Here is a 15,408-nt window from a genome sequence, read left to right on the forward strand (position 1 = left end):
TGCCACCTCCCAGGTGTCTCCTGCCACCCCCGGTTGTCCCCTGCCACCTCCCAGGTGTCCCCTGCCACCCCCGGTTGTCCCCTGCCACCTCCCAGGTGTCCCCTGCCACCCCCGGCTGTCCCCTGCCACCTCCCAGGTGTCTCCTGCCACCCCCGGCTGTCCCCTGCCACCTCCCAGGTGTCCCCTGCCACCTCCCAGGTGTCCCCTGCCACCCCCGGCTGTGCCCCCTCCCCAGCCCCGGGTGCGCTGAGCTTTGGGGGTCTCAGTTCTGCCGGGGATGGGGTAAAGTCCTGCTGGGGGATTTGGGGCGTCCCCTCCTCGTCTCCCCCGCTGCCGCTCACTGCAGGTTCCTCTTCTTGGCCACCCTGAGGGCCACGTTGTCGTAGTCGCAGTCGCCGAGCCACTCCTTGCCCTGCAGCAGGAAGGGCCTCTTGGGGACGGCGTAGTCGTCGCGCTGGGCGTTGTAGGGAGTCCCGAGCCCGGGGGGCTCCTCGGGGGCCGCCTGCAGCCTCCAGGCCTCCCCCTTCACCTCCTGGGGCTCGTCGTACAGCGAGAGGCCCGAGAGACCCTCGGGCTCGTCGTAGATGTGCTCGGGTTTGGGGGCCGTGGGGCGGCCGGGGGGCTGCTGAGCCCCCCCTGCATCCCTGGGGGCACTCGGCGGCTCGGGGAGCCCCTCCTGGGGACAGCCCAGGCCACCGAACTGGCGCGCCAGGAAGGACTTGGCGATGGTGTCGAAGGGGACGGCGTACTCGGACTCCACCCGGGCCCCGTCCGGCCTCCGGCCCGTGTCGGGCGGCGCGGTGGCGTTCCCGCGGCGCAGGGCGTCGTGGGGCTCGGCGTAGGGACAATCCGCACCCCGTGCCAGCTGGAACGGCCCCGAGGCCTCCCCAGCCCCGGGGGGCATCACCAGCCTGCCCTTGACCCCTTTGCCCTCCTCGTGGCCCTGTGCCCGGCCGGCTGTCCTGGCGTGCTCAAGCGGCCGCGGGGTTTCATCCACGGGGCCCGCCCGGCGCGGCTCCTCGGCACCACGGCCCCGCTGGACCTCGATGGCCGCCTCGATGGCCTGGAAGATCTCGTTGCCCTGCCTGGTGTCGAACTCGAAGTTGCCCTCTCCGGAGGCGCAGCGCCGGCCGGCCTCGAAGGAGAAGGTCACCTGCGGAGGGCAGGGGTCAGCGCCAGGCCACGGCCGCGTCCAGCCCGGCCCTGCGGCTGCACACTGACCTTGTCGCGGCCGAAGCGGCGCAGGAAGCGGTAGGGCCAGCTGGCCAGCAGCTCCTGGCTCTGTGGGTGCCACAGCTCCAGCGCCTCCTCGCCCGCCCGCAGGATGCCGCGGCCCCGGAGGCAGCAGCGCTGCGATGACGGTGTCACCCTCACTGTCACCTCAAACGCCTGCTCCAGGCCGGCTGGGGATGGACACAGCGTTGGACACGTGTCCCACACCACAGAGGGGCTGTGAGTGACCCCCCCAGGCCAGAGCCCCGGACACAGCTGGTGCTGGACACGTGTCCCACCCCACAGAGTGACCCCCAAGCCAGGGCAGACTGCTCCAGGCCAGCTGGGATGGACAGGGTGGACATTGGACACGTGTCCCACCCCACAGAGGGGCTGTGAGTGACCCCCCCAGGCCAGAGCCCAGGACACAGCTGGTGCTGGACACGTGTCCCACCCCTCAGAGTGACCCCCAAGCCAGGACAGCCCGCTCCAGGCCATCTGGAGTGGACACAGCATTGGACACGTGTCCCACCCTGCAGAGGGCCGTGGATGACCCCTCCAGCCAGGCCAGCAGTGTCCGGCCGATAAGGGCTGGACAGGATGACCACAGCTGATAGCGCAGCCGAGCCGGCCCCACAAACAGGAAGAGGCTTTTGGGGAGATTTCCCCACCCCACACAGCCCCAGCCCCGCTCCCACCTTTGCCCCGCGAGCTGTACAGGGAATTTTCCTCCATGGAGAACTCGCCCTCGGTGCCCTCCTTGGCCGCTCCTGGCTCCTCCCGGCTCCTCTGCCCCGGGGGAAGAGCGGCAGGTGAGGGCTGCCACCCATCCCAGTGGATCCCACCCATCCCGGTGGATCCCACCCATCCCAGTGGATCCCACCCATCCCGGTGGATCCCACCCATCCCAGTGGATCCCACCCATCCCGGTGGATCCCACCCATCCCGGTGGATCCCACCCATCCCTGTGCATCCCATCCATTCTAGCAGACCCCATCCATCTTGGTGGATCCCATCCAACCCAGTTGATCCCATCCATCCCAGTGAATCCCACCCACCCCAGTGGATCCCACCCATCCTGGTGGATCCCATCCATCCCAGTGGATGCCACATATCCAGGTGGGTTCCATCCATCCCAGTGGATCCCATCCATCTCATTGGATCCCATCCACCCCAGTGGATCCCACCCATCCCAATGGATCCCATCTATCCCAGCAGATCCCATCCATCCCGGTGCATCCCATCCAACTCAGTGCATAGCATCCACCCTGGTGGGTCCCATCCATTCTAGCAGATCCCATCTACCCCGATGGATCCCATCCTTCCCAGTGGATCCCATCCATCCTAATGGATCCCATCCACCCCGATGGATCCCATCCTTCCCAGTGGATCCCATCCATCCTAATGGATTCCATCCACCCTGGTGGATCCCATACGTCCCAATGGATCTCATCCATCCCAGTGCATCCCACCCACCCCAGCGGATCCCATCCAACTCAGTGGATCCCACCCCCCACCCCCCCACCTGGTGGATCCCATCCATCCCAGTGGATCCCACCCACCCCAGCGGATCCCATCCACCACAGTGGATTCCCACCCACCCCGGTGGATCCCACCTTTCCCAGCGCTATCCGGGCGCGTACCGGGAACGCCAGCTCGCACAGCCGCTGGATCCATTCGGCCGCCTCGGCGCCGTCGGCGGCCAGCAGGAAGCGCCGCTCCGTGGTCTCCAGCAGGAAGGGGACGGTGTCCTTGGGACAGGTGGCATCGCCGCCCACCTCGGCCACGTGGACGCAGTCGCTGAGCCGGACCAGGCGCCGGCTGCCCTCGGCCTTGCGCGGCCGCTCGGGGCCCTCCAGCAGCTCCAGGCGCGCCGTGGAGCAGGAGCTCTCCCGGTACAGCACGGCCCAGAACTTCTTCCACTTCTGCCGGGGGGACAACCGGGGTGTCTGCCTTCCCAAGAGGGTTCAGCCCTCCCTGGGGTTCGACCTTCCCTGGGGTTCGACCTTCCCTGGGGTTCGACCTTCCCAACAGGGTTCAACCTTCCCTGGAGTTTTTATCTTCCCTGGGGTTTTTACCTTCCCAAAAGGGTTCGACCTTCCCTGGGGTTTTTAACTTTCCTGCAGTTTTTACCTTCTCAGGGGTTTTTACCTCTCCAGGAATTTTTACCTTCCAGGAGGGTTTTTACCTTCTCAGGAAAGTTTTACCTTCCTAGGTTTTTTTTACCTTCCCCAGAGTTTTCACCTTTACAGGGGTTTTTACCTTTCCAGGACTTTTCATCTTTCTAGGAGTTTTTACCTTTCCAGAAGAGTTTTACCTTCCCAGGTGTTTTTACCTCTCCAGGAATTTTTACCTTCCAGGAGGGTTTTTACCTTCTCAGGAGAGTTTTACCTTCCTAGGTTTTTTTTACCTTCCCCAGAGTTTTCACCTTCACAGGGGTTTTTACCTTCCCAGGGGTTTTTACCTCCCCAGGAATTTTTACCTTCCCATAAGTTTTTACCTTCAGGAGTTTTTACCTTCCCAGGAGTTTTTATCCCCTTGGGACCATGCTTAGGATCACCCAAGGCAGGACAAGGGTGTTGGGTCTGGCTGAAGGTGGGGGTGACATAAATTGGGACATAAATTGGGATTTAAATCAGCCCTGGCATGAACCAAGGCCTTTCCACCCCCAGCCTCACCCACCCCATTCCCAAAAAAGCCGTGAACAACTTCCAGCTCCTTTTTCCTCCCATTTTCCCTAAAAACCCCACATTTTCATCTCTCTGGCTCTGCCCCAAAAGCAGCAGCAGTTCCGGCTCGGGGAGCGCGGGAGGCCCCAGGGCAGAGGGGAAGTGGGGGCAGGGAAAGTGGCCCCAAAACCAGCACATCGCTCCCAGCAGCTCCGGGGCCCGCAGCTCCCTTTGCCCGGGATGGGGTTTTGGGATCCCAGCCCTTGGATCCTTTTGGGATCCCTCGTGGATCCACTGGGGATGGGATCTGTGGGGAGGAAGAGAAAGGAGAGGGGCAGGAGGGGCCCCTCAGCTCCTTCCCTCAGCTCCTTCCCCCTCGCAGCCATTGCCCGACCTCAGCCTTTATCGGCAGCGGAAGCCACACAGCTTTGGGGCCTGCAGCCGTCACTGTCCCCAAACGCGGCTTTGGGGCCTGCAGCCGTCACTGTCCCCAAACGCGGCTTTGGGGCCTGCAGCCGTCACTGTCCCCAAACGCGGCTTTGGGGCCTGCAGCCGTCACTGTCCCCAAACGCGGCTTTGGGGCCTGCAGCCGTCACTGTCCCCAAACACGGCTTTGGGGCCTGCAGCCGTCACTGTCCCCAAACGCAGCTTTGGGGCTTGCAACCATCACTGTCCCCAAACGCAGCTTTGGGGCCTGCAGCCGTCACTGTCCCCAAACGCAGCTTTGGGGCTTGCAACCATCACTGTCCCCAAACACAGCTTTGGGGCCTGCAGCCGTCACTGTCCCCAAACGCGGCTTTGGGGCCTGCAGCCCTCACTGTCCCTAAATGTGGCTTTGGGGCCTGCAGCCATCACTGTCCCAGTGTGGCTTTGGGGCCTGCAGACATCACTGTCCCTAAATGTGGTTTTGGGGCCTGCAGCCGTCACTGTCCCCAAACACAGCTTTGGGGCCTGCAGCCGTCACTGTCCCCAGTGTGGCTTTGGGGCCTGCAGCCGTCACTGTCCCTAAATGTGGTTTTGGGGCCTGCAGCTGTCACTGTCCCCAATGTGGCTTTGGGACCTGCAGCCGTCACTGTCCCCAAACACAGCTTTGGGGCCTGCAGCCGTCACTATCCCTAAATGTGGTTTTGGGGCCTGCAGCCGTCACTGTCCCTAAATGTGGTTTTGGGGCCTGCAGCCATCACTGTCCCTAAATGTGGTTTTGGGGCCTGCAGCTGTCACTGTCCCCAAACGCAGCTTTGGGGCTTGCAACCGTCACTGTCCCCAGTGTGGCTTTGGGGCCTGCAGCTGTCACTGTCCCCGTTGTGGCTTTGGGGCCTGCAGCTGTCACTGTCCCTAAATGTGGCTTTGGGGCCTGCAGACATCACTGTCCCTAAATGTGGCTTTGGGGCCTGCAGCTATCACCTCCAGCTGGAACTGTCCCCAAATGCAGCTTTGTGGTTCACATCTCTCACCCCTTTTGGGGGCTTTATTTGTCACCCAGTGAGGCTTTGGGGTCACATCTGTCACCCCCTTACTGTGCAGAGCCTCTCTTGGGGGGTCTGTACAAAGTGTCCCCAGCACCTCCTGTCCCCCTGTGGTGGCTGCGGGACAGCTGAGCATCAACAGGTGGATCACACTGTTCCCAGAGGATTCACCCCACTGCTGCGGGATTCACCCCATTGCTGTGGGATTCATCCCATTCCCTTAGGATTCACCCTGTTCCTGTGGGATTCACCCCATTGCTGTGGGATTCATCCCATTCCCTTAGGATTCACCCTGTTCCTGTGGGATTCACCCCATTGCTGTGGGATTCACCCCATTCCCATGGGATTCACCCTGTTCTTATGGGATTCACCCCATTCCTGTGGGATTCACCTGATTACCACAGGATTCGCCCTATTCCTATGGGATTTGCGCCATTCCTGTGGGATTCACCCCATCCCCATGGGATTCACCCCATCCCCGTGGGATTCACACCATTCCTGTGGGATTCACCCCATTCCTGTGGGATTCACCTGATTACCACAGGATTCGCCCTATTCCTATGGGATTCACACCATTCCTGTGGGATTCACCCCATTCTTATGGGATGCACCCCATTGCTGTAGGATTCACCCCGTTCTCATGGGATTCACCCCATTCCTGTGGGATTCACCCCATTCCTGTGGGATTCACCCCATTGCTGTAGGATTCACCCCGTTCTCATGGGATTCACCCTGTTCCCGTGGGGTTCACCCCATTCCCGTGGGATTCTCCCCCTCCAGGACCCCCGACCCCGCTGACCTTCCCGAAGGTTTGCTGCAGCTGCAGGAACATCCCGCCCTGCTTCACCACCGCCTCCTCCATCGCGGCCTGTCCGAGCGTCCGCAGTGTCCGAGTGTCCCCAAGTGTCCCCAAGTGTCCCAAGTGTCCAGAGTGTCCCGAGTGTCCGGCGTATCCGAGTGTCCCGTGTGTCCGGTGTGTCCAGAGAGTCCTGAGTGTCCACAGTGTCCAGAGCGTCCCCAAGTGTCCGGAGTGTCCTGAGTGCCCGGTGTGTCCTGAGTGTCCGCAGTGTCCCCAAGTGTCCTCAGTGTCCTGGGTGTCCCGGGGTCCCGGGGCCGTGTCCCCCGCGGTGTCACCGGGGCGGGCTCAGCCCGTGCCGCGCTCAGCCGGGCTCTGCCGCTTCCTGCGCGCTGCGACTTCCTGTGGGTCCCCACGGGGACACGTGGGTGGCGCTGGGGACACAGGGTGTGACACCGGGGACACGTGGGTGACGCTGGGGACACGGGGTGTGGCACTGGGGACACGTGGGTGACGCTGGGGACACGGGGTGTGGCACTGGGGACACGTGGGTGACGCTGGGGACACGGGGTGTGGCACTGGGGACACGTGGGTGACGCTGGGGACACGGGGTGCGGCACAGCCGGACAGGTGGGCACGGCGCTGTCAGGGTGGCACTGCCGGGCATCTGGGTGGGGCAGTGTGGACACGTGGGTGTGTCACGGTGGGTGTGGCACTGTGGGTGTGGCAGTGTGGACACGTGGGTGTGGCACGGTGGGCGTGGCACTGGGGGTGTGGCAGTGTGGGCACGTGGGTGTGGCACGGTGGGCATGGCACTGTGGGTGTGGCAGTGTGGACACGTGGGTGTGGCACGGTGGGCGTGGCACTGGGGGTGTGGCACGGTGGGTGTGGCACTGTGGGTGCGGCACTGGGGACATCTGGGTGTGGCACCGGGGACACGCCCCTGTGCCACCCTGTGGTGCTGATGGGCACTGGGCAGGACACTGGGGACACTGTGGCACTGTGGGCACAGGGGCAAGGACCTGGGTGCAGGGGTGTGGCAGCAGGGCACTGGTGGCACTGCTGGCACTGCTGGCACTGCTGGCACCGGTCATACTGGCGTGTTCGGCCACACCGGTGGCACTGGTGGCACTGGTTATACTGGCGCCAGTGCTCACACTGGTGACATCGGAGGCACCGATGGCACTGGGCGCGCTGGTGCCAGTGCTCACAGCGCTGTTCCCGCGCTGTCCCAGTGCTGTCCCAGTGCTGTCCCCTCTGTCCCCGCTGTCCCGCTGTCCCAGTGCTGTCCCCTCTGTCGCGGGGTGCGCGGCCCCTTTAAGGCCGTGTCAACAAACCCGCCTCGCGCCCCTCCCTCCTTCCCCCCCCCCCGCGCCGCGCCTCCTCCGTGACGTCACACGCAGCGCGCCGCGCGCTCGCTGTGGGCGGGGCCATGCCGCTGTGGGCGTGTCCCCGGCGCCGCGCGCAGGCCCCGCGCGGCTGCGGGGGCGTGGCCTCACCGGGGCGGGCGCGGCCTCCCCCGCGGTGGGCGTGTCCCCGCGGCGCGCGCAGGCGCCGGGTGGGCGGGGCGAGCGCGGAGGGGGGGCGTGTCCCGGCGGCGCGCGCAGGCGCGGCAGGGGCGGGGTCCCGGCGCGGCGCATGCGCGGTGCGGGCGGCGGCGCGGGGGGACGCGGTGGCGCCGGGCCCGGCGCAGGCGGGGGCGGAGGCGCGAGCGGAGCATGAATGGGGCAAGATGGCGGATCATGTGCAGGTGAGCTCCGGCCGCAGCGCGGGGCTCGCCCCGGCCCGCCCGCCGCCCGCCCGGCGCCCCCGCGCCGCCCCCCGGGCCCGCGCGGCCGAGCCCCGCACGGCCAGGCCCGGCCAGGCCCGGCGCGGCCCAGGCGCGCAGGCCGCGCTCCCGGGGAGGCGGCGCCGCCGCCGCGCTCCGCCCGCGTCCCCCCGCGGGGCCCGGGGGCTCCCCGAGCGGCCCCCGGCCCTGCGCTCGCTGCCGCCGGGGAGAGGCTCGGGGCGAGCCCGCTGTGCCCTCGGAAGCGGCGGCGGCCCCCGCTGTCACCGCCGTGCTGCCGCTGTCACCGGGGCCGCGCTGCCCCGGCCGGGCCGGGCGCTGCCGCTCCTGGGGGGCTGCGGCAACCCCGGCCCCGCTCGGCTCCGTTCCCAGCCCGGCGCGGTTCATTCTCCACACAGCTTTGGGTTCCTCTCCCGGCCCGGCTCGGCTCCGTTTCCAGCCGGGTTCTGTTCCTTTCCCAGCCCTGTTTGGGTTCCTCTCCCGGCCCGGTTCGAGTCCCGATTTAGGGTCATTTCCCGGCCGGGTTTGGGGTCATTTCCCAGAGCAGTTCTATTCCTTTCCCTGCCTGGTTTGGGTTCCTTTTCCATCCAGGTTTGGGTTCCTTTCCTGGCCCGGTTTGGATCATTTCCCAGCCCGGTTCTGTTCCTTTTCCATCCAGGTTTGGGTTCCTTTCCTGGCCCAGTTTGGATCATCCTTTCCCAGCCAGGTTTGGGTTCCCCTCCCGGCCGTGTGGACACTCAGGGTCAGGAAAGGTTTCCCACGGGTGTTTCAGGGGAATCTCAGAGTGGAAGAGTTCGTGGGGCAGGAGATGGGAGAAAATCAGAGGTGGAAAGGTTCCAGGGTGGAGTGGAGGGACCCAAACCCCTGGGAAAGGGAATCAAACCTCCAGGAAAGGGAATCAAACCCCTGGGAAAGGGAATCAAACCTTTGGGAAAGGGAATCAAACCTTTGGGAAAGGGAATCAAACCTTTGGGAAAGGGAATCAAACCTTTGGGAAAGGGAATCAAACCCCCGGGAAAGGGAATCAAACCTTTGGGAAAGGGAATCAAACCTTCAGGAAAGGGAATCAAACCTTTGGGAAAGGGAATCAAACCTCCAGGAAAGGGAATCAAACTCTGGGAAAGGGAATCAAACTCTGGGAAAGGGAATCAAACCCCTGGGAAAGGGAATCAAACCTTCGGGAAAGGGAATCAAACCTCCAGGAAAGGGAATCAAACCCCTGGGAAAGGGAATCAAACCTCTGGGAAAGGGAATCAAACCTCCAGGAAAGGGAATCAAACCTTTGGGAAAGGGAATCAAACCTTTGGGAAAGGGAATCAAACCTCTGGGAAAGGGAATCAAACCTCCAGGAAAGGGAATCAAACCTCCAGGAAAGGGAATCAAACCTTTGGGGAAGGGAATCAAACCTCCAGGAAAGGGAATCAAACCCCTGGGAAAGGGAATCAAACCTCTGGGAAAGGGAATCAAACCTTTGGGAAAGGGAATCAAACCTCCAGGAAAGGGAATCAAACCCCTGGGAAAGGGAATCAAACCTCTGGGAAAGGGAATCAAACCTTTGGGAAAGGGAATCAAACCTTTGGGAAAGGGAATCAAACCTTTGGGGAAGGGAATCAAACCTCCAGGAAAGGGAATCAAACCCCTGGGAAAGGGAATCAAACCTCCAGGAAAGGGAATCAAACCCCTGGGAAAGGGAATCAAACCCCTGGGAAAGGGAATCAAACCTTTGGGGAAGGGAATCAAACCCCTGGGAAAGGGAATCAAACCCCTGGGAAAGGGCCCAGAGCTCTCTGAAAAGGACCTGAACCCCTGAAGAAAGGAACAGAACCCTCTGAGTGGGCTGAAACCCCAATGAAGGAGCCCAAAACCTTTGGAAAATGTCTTGAAGGGACCCCAAAACCTCTGAAAGGCACCCAAAAACCTCTGAGAGTGACCCCAAACCCCCAGAGAGTGACCCTAAAACTCTGACATTGCCCCCAAACCCTCTGAGAGGGACCCTGAACCCCCTGAGAGTGACTCAAAACCTCTGAAATTGACCTCAACACCTCTGAAAGGGACCCACACACCCTAAAGTTCACCCCAGACACCCTAAAATTGACCCCAAACACCCTAAAGTTGACCCCAAACACCCTAAAATTGACCCTAAACCCTGTAAAATTCACCCCAAACACCCTAAAATTGACAAAAAATCCCCTAAAATTGACCCCAAACACCCTAAAGTTGACCCTAAACCCTGTAAAATTCACCCCAAACACCCTGAGATTGACCCCAAACACCCTAAAATTGACAAAAAATCCCCTAAAATTGACCCCAAACCCTGTAAAATTCACCCCAAACCCCCGGAGGCAGCAAACCCAAAGCCAGGCACAGTTTGCAGGGTTTTCCCTGAGGTTTTTTTTTGGGATAAAGCAGAATTCCCAGGAGTTATTTATTATCCCTGGAACTTTGGGAATAAATCAATCCCGAGCAGTTCATTAACTCAGCAGAGAGCTGGGAACGTTCCTGGGAATTCTGATCCCGAGGGAAAGGAGGAATTGCTGCATCATTAACCAGGATTTTCATGGGAAAATCCGGATTTTCTGGGAATTCTGCTCCAGAGCCGAGTTTTCCGTGGTAAATCTGGGATTGAGGGAGGTGGGAGTGGGGGAAGTTGGAGCTGGAGGGGTTGGGAACGCCGAGCTCAGCGGGGTTAAAGTTTAACAGCAGAACTTTGGGAGGTGTTCCAGGCTGGAGAGGGGATTTGGGAGCTCCGGGCAGCTCCAGGAGGGTTGGAGCGGTGGGAAAAGGGATTGGGATTTGGGGCAGAAATCCTTTTGTTATCCGAGTTTATCCCAAGCTGGAATGTTTGGGAGCTTCCAGGGATCCTCAGATCTCCGGGAATTCCATCCCAGGCAGGAATTCCTGCCCAAAATCCCATTTAATTCCCTTTTCCAGGGAGAAATTACTGGAATTTCGTGGAATCCCTCCATCCCAATCCCTCTCCAGCTCTCCTGGAGCCCCTTTCAGGCTCTGGAATTTTTCCCTGGAATTTCTCCCCCCAGGCTGAGAAGGGATTTGGGAGCTCAGGGCAGCTCCAGGAAGGATTGGAGTGGTGGGGAAAGGGGCTGGGGTTGGGATTTTGGGCAGAAATCCTTTTGTTATCCCAAGCTGGAATGTTTGGGAACTTCCAGGGATCTGCAGTTTTCTGGGAGTTCCATCCCAGGCAGGAATTCCTGCCCAAAATCCCATTTAATTCCCTTTTCCAGGGAGAAATTCCTGGAATTTCATGGAATCCCTTCATCCCAATCCCTCTCCAGCTCTCCTGGAGCTCCTTCAGGCTCTGGAATTTTTCCCTGGAATTTCTCCCCCCAGGCTGAGAAGGGATTTGGGAGCTCAGGGCAGCTCCAGGAAGGATTGGAGTGGTGGGAAAAGGGGCTGGCGTTGGGATTTTGGGCAGAAATCCTTTTGTTATCCCAAACTGGAATATTTGGGAACTTCCAGGGATCCTCAGATCTCTGGGAATTCTGTCCCAGGCAGGAATTCCTGCCCAAAATCCCATTTAATTCCCTTTTCCCAGGCAAATCCATCCCTGTTCTCCATCCCAAACCCTCCTGGAGCCCCTTCAGTTCCTGGAATTTTTCCCTGGAATTTCTCCCCCCAGGCTGAGAAGGGATTTGGGAGCTCAGAGCAGCTCCAGGAGGGTTGGAGCGGTGGGAAAAGGGATTGGAATTTTGGGCAGAAATCCTTTTGTTATCCCAAACTGGAATATTTGGGAGCATCCAGGGATCTGCAGTTTTCTGGGAGTTCCATCCCAGGCAGGAATTCCTGCCCAAAATCCCATTTAATTCCCTTTTCCAGGGAGAGATGCCTGGAATTTCGTGGAATCCCTCCATCCCAATCCCTCTCCAGCTCTCCTGGAGCTCCTTCAGGCTCTGGAATTTTTCCCTGGAGTTTCTCCCCCCAGGCTGAGAAGGGATTTGGGAGCTCAGGGCAGCTCCAGGAGGGGTTGGAGCAGTGGGAAAAGGGATTGGAATTTTGGGCAGAAATCCTTTTGTTATCCCAAACTGGAATATTTGGGAGCTTCCAGGGATCCTCAGATCTCTGGGAATTCCATCCCAGGCAGGAATTCCTGCCCAAAATCCCATTTAATTCCCTTTTCCCAGGCAAATCCATCCCTGTTCTCCATCCCAAACCCTCCTGGAGCCCCTTCAGTTCCTGGAATTTTTCCCTGGAATTTCTCCCCCCAGGCTGAGAAGGGATTTGGGAACTTGGAGCAGCTCCAGGAGGGTTGGAGTGGTGGGGAAAGGGGCTGGGGTTGGGATTTTGGGCAGAAATCCTTTTATTTTCCCAAGCTGGAATATTTGGGAGCATCCAGGGATCTGCAGTTTTCTGGGAATTCCGTCCCAGGCAGGAATTCCTGCCCAAAATCCCATTTAATTCCCTTTTCCCAGGGAAATCCATCCCTGTCCTCCATCCCAAACCCTCCTGGAGCCCCTTCAGGCTCTGGAATTTCTCTCTGGAATTTCCCTTTTCCAGCAGAAATTCCCAGCCTGGCTCCAGAGGGGTTTTCATGGAATATTCTTTGGGAATATTGGGATTTTGAGCAAAATCCCCACTGGCAGCAGGGTTTGGGAATTTGGGAAATCCCACTGCTGCTTCCCGAGAACTTTGAATTCCCAACAACTCCCAGAGGAACTCCTGGAATTGTGGTGGAGCCCAAAAAAGTTTTCCATGGATTTTATTCAGTGGGATGAAGCCTGAATTCATTTTTTATGGATTTTTCCCGGCGTGCTGGAGCCCAAAAATATTTTTTATATGGATTTTACCTGGAGTGATGAAGACAAATCCAATTTTTTAGGGATTTTTCCTGATGTTCTGGAGCCCTAAAAGATTTTTTGTGGATTTTACCTGGAATTATGAAGCACAAATTAAATTTTAAGGAATTTTTCCTGGTTTGGTGAAGCCCCAAAATATTTTTTTTATGGATTTTACCTGGAGTGAGGAAGACAAACCCAATTTTTTATGGATTTTTCCTGGTTTGGTGAAGCCCTAAAATATTTTTTTTATGGATTTTCCCTGGAGTGAAGAAGCCCCCAGGATTTTTTCTGGATTTCTCCTGCAGAGATGAAACCCAAATCCAAATTTTTGGGATTTTCCTGGAGTGTTGCTGCCCCAAAAAGATTTTTCCTGGATTTTGCCTGGAATGATGAAGCCCAAATTAATTTCTCATGGATTTTTTTCCCACTCTGAAGAATTCCCAGCCCCTTTTTTTATGGATTTCCACCCGGAATGGCAAAGCCCACACCTGTTTTTCATGGATTCTGCTTGGTTTTTATCCCAAAAAATCCAAAATTTGAGGAATTTTGCACTTGGAGCTGCTTTTTTCACCTTCTTGGAATAAATATTTTGGGATTTTCCAATTTTTTTTTCTCCTTGGAGCTGAGGGGGGAGATAAATCCTTTTTTTTATCCCTTTGGAAGCAGATTTTTCCCATTTTTCCTTTTAATTCCTGAAGAGTTTCCTTCAAGGATGGAATTCTGTGGGAATTTCCTGTCTGGAAAAATGAGAATTCCCTTTTTCCTTGGATTTAGAAAATCTCGGAATGACTAAAAATGTTTTTTTTTCCATGGGTTTTGTGGGCTGGAAGGAAATTTGGGAGAGGGAGAAGGGACCAGGATGTTCTGGAAGTGGAAAAAGTCCCAAAATTAGAGAAATTCTGGCTAAAAACTGCCCAAATTATGGGAATTTTGTGGAAATTATGGATAAAAACTCCTGAAATTATTGAAATGTGATGGAAATTATGGATGAAAACTTCTGAAATTATGGAAATTATAGATAAAACTCCTGAAATTATGAAAATTTTGTGCAAATTATGGATAAAAACTCCCAAAATTATGGAAATTATGGATAAAAACTCTCAAAGTTATGGAAATAATGGAAATTGTAGATAAAGCCTCCAAAAATTACGGAATTTTGTGGAAATTATGGATAAAAACTCCCAAAATTATGCAAATTTGATGGAAATTATGGGTGGAAACTCCTGAAATTATGGAAATTATGGATAAAAGCTCCAAAAATTAAGAAAATTATAGAAATTACTGATAAAACCTCCCAAAATTATGGAAATTATGGATAAAAACTTCCCAAATTATGGGAAATTGCTGGAAATTATGGATGAAAATTCCTGAAATTATGGAAATTTGATGGAAATTAGGATAAAAACTCCCAAAATTATGGCAGTTATTGAAATGATGGATAAAAACTCCTGAAATTGAAATTTGATGGAAATTATAGAGGAAAACCCCTGAAATGATGGATGAAAACTCCTGAAATTATGGAGGTTTGATGGAATTATGGATTAAAACTTGAAAAATTATGGAATTTCATGGAAATGATGGATTAAAACCTCCTGAAATTATGGAAATTTGATGGAAATGATGGATTAAAACTCCAAAAATTATGGAATTTTGTGGAAATCATGGATTAAAACTCCTGAATTTATGGAAATTTGATGGAAATGATGGATTAAAACTCCAAAAATTATGGAATTTTGTGGAAATCATGGATTAAAACTCCTGAAATTATGGAAATTTGATAGAATTGTGGATTAAAAACTCCAAAAATTACAGATTTTTGTGGAAATGATGGATAAAACCTCCTGAAATTATGGAAATTTGATGGAAATGATGGATGAAAACCCCCAAATTCTGTGGGATCTCAGCTTTCCCTGGGAGCTCTCCATAAATTCCCCCATCCCACAAATCCCTCCTGAGGAATCCTTTGGGAAAAAAAAATAATAGAAATTAGGGATTGGCAGGGCAGGGATTTAAAAGCTGGGATTGAATCCTGCTGGATTTATTCCTGGAGAAATCCGGGATTTTTTTCCACAGAATTCCAGGGTTGTTCCTGTGTTGTGGTGGTTTTTTGGGAATTGTGTCCCTGGTTTTTTCCAGGCTCTGGGGGAGTTCAGTCTGGGAGCTCTGTCCCTGCCAGGGTCACACAAACCCAGGGGCAGGAATTCCTGGAATGTTTCCTTGGAAGTGGGGAGGGATTGCAGGGAAAGCCTCGTCTGGGCTTTCTCCTGGAATTCCTGCAGAATTCCTGCAAAATTCCTGCAAAAATCCTACAAAATTTCTGTAAATTCCTGCAAAATTCCTGCAAATCCCTGCAGAATTCCTGTAAAGTTCTTGCGAAATTCCTGCAGAATTTCCTGCAAAATTTCTTTAAATTCCTGCAAATTTCCTGCAGAATCCCTGTGAATTCCTGTAAAATGGAAAAGGTGGAAATGGGAGGAATTCCTATGCAGGGAATCTTTAAATCAAAAGGGAAAAGGGAAAAGGGAAAAGGGAAAAGGGAAAGGAAAGGAAAGGAAGGGAAAGGAAAGGAAAGGAAAGGAAAGGAAAGGAAAGGAAAGGAAAGGAAAGGAAAGGAAAGGAAAGGAAGGAAGGAAAGGAAAGGAAAGGAAAGGAAAGGAAAGGAAAGGAAAGGAAAGGAAAGGAAAGG

At 56.0% G+C, this 15,408-nt stretch overlaps 3 protein-coding genes across 4 annotated transcripts in view; 2 read left to right on the top strand and 1 right to left on the bottom strand.

The window, feature by feature from the left end:
• Positions 1-252: 252 nt before the first annotated feature.
• DOK2 (docking protein 2) lies at positions 253-6,299 on the bottom strand. Its single transcript, XM_064400477.1, has 5 exons — positions 6,147-6,299; positions 2,856-3,137; positions 1,911-2,001; positions 1,222-1,403; positions 253-1,153 (listed from the first exon to the last, which is right to left on the bottom strand). The coding sequence occupies exons 1-5, from the start codon at positions 6,207-6,209 to the stop codon at positions 338-340; spliced, it is 1,434 nt and encodes a 477-aa protein (XP_064256547.1). The 5' UTR covers positions 6,210-6,299; the 3' UTR covers positions 253-337.
• Positions 6,300-7,764: 1,465 nt separating this feature from the next.
• XPO7 (exportin 7) overlaps positions 7,765-15,408 on the top strand; it is a 52,144-nt gene continuing 44,500 nt past the window's right edge. For both annotated transcript variants that reach the window (XM_064400285.1, XM_064400286.1), the window contains exon 1: positions 7,765-7,893. In XM_064400285.1, the coding sequence (XP_064256355.1) occupies positions 7,876-7,893 (18 nt within the window). In that variant the 5' untranslated portion in view covers positions 7,765-7,875. The remainder of the gene's footprint in view (positions 7,894-15,408) is intronic.
• Positions 8,194-10,534, top strand: LOC135287010 (golgin subfamily A member 6-like protein 2). Its single transcript, XM_064400287.1, has 2 exons — positions 8,194-8,587; positions 8,636-10,534. Exon 2 carries the CDS (start codon positions 8,738-8,740, stop codon positions 9,737-9,739), a length of 1,002 nt encoding a protein of 333 aa, XP_064256357.1. The 5' UTR covers positions 8,194-8,587; positions 8,636-8,737; the 3' UTR covers positions 9,740-10,534.

The sequence above is a fragment of the Passer domesticus genome, chromosome 28 (assembly GCF_036417665.1).
Source record: "Passer domesticus isolate bPasDom1 chromosome 28, bPasDom1.hap1, whole genome shotgun sequence".
NCBI classification, from domain to species: domain Eukaryota; kingdom Metazoa; phylum Chordata; class Aves; order Passeriformes; family Passeridae; genus Passer; species Passer domesticus.

Excerpts from the sequence above, each read along its gene's own strand:
- DOK2 (XM_064400477.1), bottom strand. The coding sequence starts at position 6,209 with ATGGAGGAGGCGGTGGTGAAGCAGGGCGGGATGTTCCTGCAGCTGCAG. Across the intron at positions 2,002-2,855 it reads TGTGCGAGCTGGCGTTCCCG|AGGAGCCGGGAGGAGCCAGG; the intron begins GTACGCGCCCGG and ends CCCCCGGGGCAG. Across the intron at positions 1,404-1,910 it reads GTACAGCTCGCGGGGCAAAG|CCGGCCTGGAGCAGGCGTTT; the intron begins GTGGGAGCGGGG and ends GTCCATCCCCAG.
- LOC135287010 (XM_064400287.1), top strand. The coding sequence starts at position 8,738 with ATGGGAGAAAATCAGAGGTGGAAAGGTTCCAGGGTGGAGTGGAGGGAC.